Source organism: Musa acuminata, chromosome BXJ3-9, assembly GCF_036884655.1.
Source record: "Musa acuminata AAA Group cultivar baxijiao chromosome BXJ3-9, Cavendish_Baxijiao_AAA, whole genome shotgun sequence".
Classification (NCBI taxonomy): domain Eukaryota; kingdom Viridiplantae; phylum Streptophyta; class Magnoliopsida; order Zingiberales; family Musaceae; genus Musa; species Musa acuminata.
Genome location: NC_088357.1, coordinates 40,545,969 through 40,550,781, shown reverse-complemented (window position 1 = coordinate 40,550,781; position 4,813 = coordinate 40,545,969). Strand labels below are relative to the sequence as shown.

Here is a 4,813-nt window from a genome sequence, read left to right as displayed (position 1 = left end):
GATTCATTGAAAGGGAGATTGGGACGGATTTCTGTGAAGTAATCCGTTCCTTGTTTGAATGGGGACCCATTTCTCGTGTTTCACACACCTCACAAGTCACCCACAGAAAACGATATTAATAAAGGAAGCAGTATCCGCACATTTTAGGGACCCCAAAAGCACGCATGAGCGTTTCAGGCATCTCAACTTCTGCAGCCGCACATGCTTTCAGAACTTGTTGGTTTGACTAAAAACGACACAATTTGATGGATGGCCAATCATAAATTACAACTGAGTTGATCCATAAATCTTAATATTTTGAGTTCTAAGTTCCTGCTTCTATAAATGGAATCTCCCACTCAGCTAAACATCCCAAAACATCAGCCCCCCACTCAAGCCATTACCAATTAGTCTCGACTGGGGGATGGAAGGTTCATCAGAGTCATTCCTCGTTGAAATGATTAAGGAGGAGGTGTTCTCTCCATCTGCTGATATGTACTCCTTCCTTCCCCCGTCCGCCTACGAGACGGCATGGGTGGCCATGATTCCTTGTCCTCACCGCCCTTCTCGCCCTATGTTTCCAAAGTGCTTGAACTGGATCCTCCGCAACCAGAGGGAGGACGGCTTCTGGGGAGAGTGCCGACACGCCATGGATTCCCTCACTGCCACCATCGCTTGCCTTGTTGCTCTCAAGACGTGGAAGGTTGGGAATGCAAACGTTGAGCAAGGATTGCGATTTCTTAACGAGAACATGGAGAAACTGCTGACGGAACATCATGGTGGCTTCCCACGGTGGTTCTTGATTGTATTCCCCGGGATGCTCGAGCTGGCACATGCCAAGGGTTTGGACGTGCTTCCAGCCGAGGGCTGCATCAAAGCGGTGGACGATGTCTTCAACAAAAGAAACACCATTCTGGAAATGTAAGAACCTGTTTGCATCTTATGTTGTGTCTTTCCTCTTTCACGTAAAGCTTGCTCTTGTGACTGTCCACCTCAGGACTGGATTTCAGATAGGCTCATGGGGTGTTGACTGTACACGCAGGGAACAGTCCAGCTGTGTCCAAGGGTACCATCCACCGAGCTTGTTTTTCCTTGAGGCCCTACCTGCAAGTTACAGGCCAAAGCATGAACTGATTCTTCATCATCAGATGGAAGATGGCTCATTGTTTCATTCCCCCTCAGCAACTGCTTGTGCTTTCATGATCACAGGAGATGCAGGTTTCAGGGAGTACCTGCATGGCGTCATTAGAAGATTTGGCAATTTTGGTGAGATTTCATTGTCGTAAATCACGAGCTAACTATATTAGGTAGGCCCAGATATACATCTCTAAGAGTTTCTGTGTTTATCTGGAGCAGTTCCAGCCATGTTTCCTGTGGACCAAGATCTGATAAAGCTATGTCTCGTGGACCATTTGAGACAATTAGGTTGTGGAGAGCATTTCGCAAATGAAACACATGACCTTATGGACCAAATTTACAGGTATGAACTATTTGCGAGGGTTATTTTGCGTGTGAGGCAATCATCGCATAGGTCATGGAAGTCAGCTGCATGCATATACGTGAAGTCGGAGATGGTCACCAACGCTCAAATCCTCCTCGTGTCTCATCCTAACACTACATGTTCTTCTTCCCTCGAAAATAGATAGAAATTTTATTTCAAGAGTGAAACTATGATTTACGTGATTGCACCCTGCAGCACCCTCCTCCTCATAAGACTGAGTTTATGTACGGTTTCGAATGTACAAAAATCATTTGTCGGGAATAGAACTAAAAGCTTTCCTTGTATCTATCTCGACAAACGAAACACTAACAACCGTAGCTTGGCATCTAATGCAGTGACTGGGTTATTCAAGATCTACAATCGTGCAACATATACGATTTACCTCTACAGATACAGAAAGACTCTTTAGCCTTTAAACTTCTGAGGATGCATGGATATGACGTATCTCCCCGTAAGATTTATCCAAATTTAGTTGAAATTTGTGAACATTTGAACTATTATTCCCCGGTGAATCATCTCTAAAGAAATTATTAACTTGTGTAGGAAAGTTTTGTTGGTTTATGGACGATGAAGAGATGCTGATACATATCGAAGAAAATTACACTCAATTCTTGGTGGCCATGACTGGTGTTTACAGGGCAGCACACTTTATGTTTCCTAGGGAAGTTGAGCTTCATAATGCCAAACTTTTCTCTGAAAAGATACTTCAGAAAAGTTTGTGTGGATCAGATACCAGGAATAATCCTGCAATTATGACTGACCTCCAAAAACAGGTAAAAGAGCCTATGGCACTTGCGGTGGACTTTTTGAGAAGCTAAATGTTTGTTGCATACTAGAAATTGCATGTTCTAATTCAGAATCTATATGTTGAATTTAATAATCTCAGTGAAAAATTTTATTGGAATATATTTGATATATTTAATTTTACTGTATGTTAATCCATAGAGCAAAGTTTAATGATAGCATAAATTTTATTGGAATAAAATTTAAGGAACCATAAAGTTTCATATATGGCTGCACAGATTGAACATGAGTTGGGACTTCCATGGCTATCTCGAATGGACCACCTCGAGCATCGAATGTACCTGGAAAGAAGTAATGGATATAACTTACAGACGGGGAAGACTTCTTCATGCAGGTTTTGCATAAGTAGTTTTCTTCTTCTTATTCTTGCACTCAACAACGCTGTTAACATGTGAATGCACGTACAAGCGCAGCCTCCTGGATTCCAAATTTGCCATTCAACTTGCTGCTGAACTTTTCACGAACCGTCAAATGCTCTACGAATCTGAACTCGAGGAGTTAAAGAAGTAATGCATCAAAACTACTACTACTGAATTCTCGAAGATTGCATGCACGGCATCTCTAATTTTGTTCATATTTGGGATCAATTAAAATACTTAGGTGGTCAAAAGACAGTGGACTTTCCAGCATGGGCTTCGGTCGGGAGAAAACAACGTACTGTTACTTTCTAACTGCTACTGCAGTTACTCTTCCTTTGCAATCTGATCTACGCAAAGTAGTTGCACGATGTGCAATTTTAGTTACAGTGATCGATGACTTCTTTGATGAGAAAGGTTCAGAGGACGAATTGGAGAGCCTTACTAAAGCAGTTCAAAGGTATCAATCCAACGTTACAAAAGAGAGTTTACCGTTCAAGATTTCTAGTCATCTAACTTGTTAGTTATAACAGGTGGGAAGGAGAAGGCTTATCCGGCCATTGCAAAGTTATTTTTGATGCCCTTGATAACCTTGTTCGTGATATTTCCTTCAAAGCTCTCAGTCAACACGGTTATGATGCAAAAAGCCTTCTTCAAGATATGGTAAGGGTTGTCTCATTTGTCTATCTGGCGATTAACTGTGTGTTAGCTCAACCACTAACAAAATTTATTGTCTTTGAAGTGGCGAGAGACATTTGAGTCGTGGTTAAAGGAATCCGATTGGAGTAGGAAAAGACACGCACCTACGATCACCGAGTATCTTGAGGTTGCCGCGATCTCTATAGCCATACAAGTCATGACTCTTCCGGCATGCTTCTTGGTGATTCCCCAAGTTCCAAAGCACATACTAACCTCTCGGTATAGTACCATTACCAAGTTGACAATGATCACCTCGCGCTTGTTGAATGACCTCCACAGTCACCAGGTTTGCAACATTCGCTTTATGTATCTCTCTATATTTCATTTCCATCCATTTTTATATGTTGTTTACTTATACGTAATAATCTCTTCCAGAAAGAAATACGTGGTGGTAAGTTCAATATGGTGCTCCTGTATGTCAAAGAGATCCAAGGGGCTACTAACGAAGACTCAATTGAGCACATTAGCAAAATAATTGAGAGAAAGGAAAGAGAGTTCCTTGAGATTTATATGGATGATACGTACGCTGGTTTTCCTAACGAATGGAAGGAGCTCCATTTAGGTACTTTCAAGTCATTCCGAATGCTCTTCGATACAACTAATGCATTTGACTCGCCTACTGCATTAGTCCAAAGTATCAGCGATGCTTTCTACAACCCGTTAGTGTTGGATTCTCGGAGAACATTTTCGTCGAGAGAAGAAACTTTACTTAAACCAATGAAGGAGAGATGGAGTCATCCAAGGAAGAAGTATACTGGTGATGACTTGTTGATAAAGTCCGGCAATCGATCTGAGAGAAAACACGGCACTATACCACAAAATTCAAGAATGCAGACAATGAACATCAATCGACGATGGTCTTCTAAGACATGGAGTATCTCAAGGAGAAGATCTTCTACTATTGCTTTGATGGTCCCTTGCATCAACTCAAGGGTCTTGTCTAAGATATAGGAGGTTCTTATGTTTCGCAGTTTGGCAGCAACTTCATAATTAGTTTCTTTTATGTATTAGTTTAAGAGTTCCTTGGATTTTGGACAGATTTCAAATATGTAATAAAGATGCAAGTAAATCAATGTTTCCCTTCTCTATATCTATATGTCTTTTCAATCTAATAAGAAATTAGATTTCAAGCATGCAAGTAAATCAATGTATTAAAGGGGAGAAAAAGTGGCCTTGTAGCGAGATCCATGGACTAAACTTAGATACTTAGAACAGAGAGAACCTATTGAAGTAAATTAGCCGGGACACTTTGAGGTAGAACACTTGATGCCTACTGAAACTATGAGCCAAGAAATGATGAAGCAGGCTGTCTAACGTAAACAAGTTTTAAGCTAAATGTGCATATATTATAATTTATGCTATGGAGGTATATATATCTCAAGTTTCTCTATAAGCCCTTATCCTTTGGTTCAAAGTACTATAAAAGAAAATATAAGGCAAAAATTCACCATGTCATATATCCCCCATTCTAGAA

General features: G+C 40.8%; 1 protein-coding gene across 1 annotated transcript; it reads left to right on the top strand.

Moving 5' to 3' along the window:
• The first annotated feature begins 332 nt into the window (after positions 1–332).
• Positions 333–4,314, top strand: LOC108951894 (S-linalool synthase-like). Its single transcript, XM_065166682.1, has 11 exons — positions 333–900; positions 1,022–1,245; positions 1,336–1,459; positions 1,816–1,931; positions 2,024–2,253; positions 2,503–2,618; positions 2,698–2,790; positions 2,885–3,100; positions 3,174–3,303; positions 3,383–3,625; positions 3,715–4,314. Exons 1-11 carry the CDS (start codon positions 404–406, stop codon positions 4,288–4,290), a joined length of 2,565 nt encoding a protein of 854 aa, XP_065022754.1. The 5' UTR covers positions 333–403; the 3' UTR covers positions 4,291–4,314.
• Positions 4,315–4,813: the final 499 nt, after the last annotated feature.

What these genes read in the sequence shown, in the direction of transcription:
- LOC108951894 (XM_065166682.1), top strand. Translation starts at nt 404, where the DNA reads ATGGAAGGTTCATCAGAGTCATTCCTCGTTGAAATGATTAAGGAGGAG. An exon ending in AGAAACACCATTCTGGAAAT is followed by an intron (nt 901 to 1,021) that starts GTAAGAACCTGT and finishes CTGTACACGCAG; the next exon opens with GGAACAGTCCAGCTGTGTCC. An exon ending in CTTATGGACCAAATTTACAG is followed by an intron (nt 1,460 to 1,815) that starts GTATGAACTATT and finishes CATCTAATGCAG; the next exon opens with TGACTGGGTTATTCAAGATC.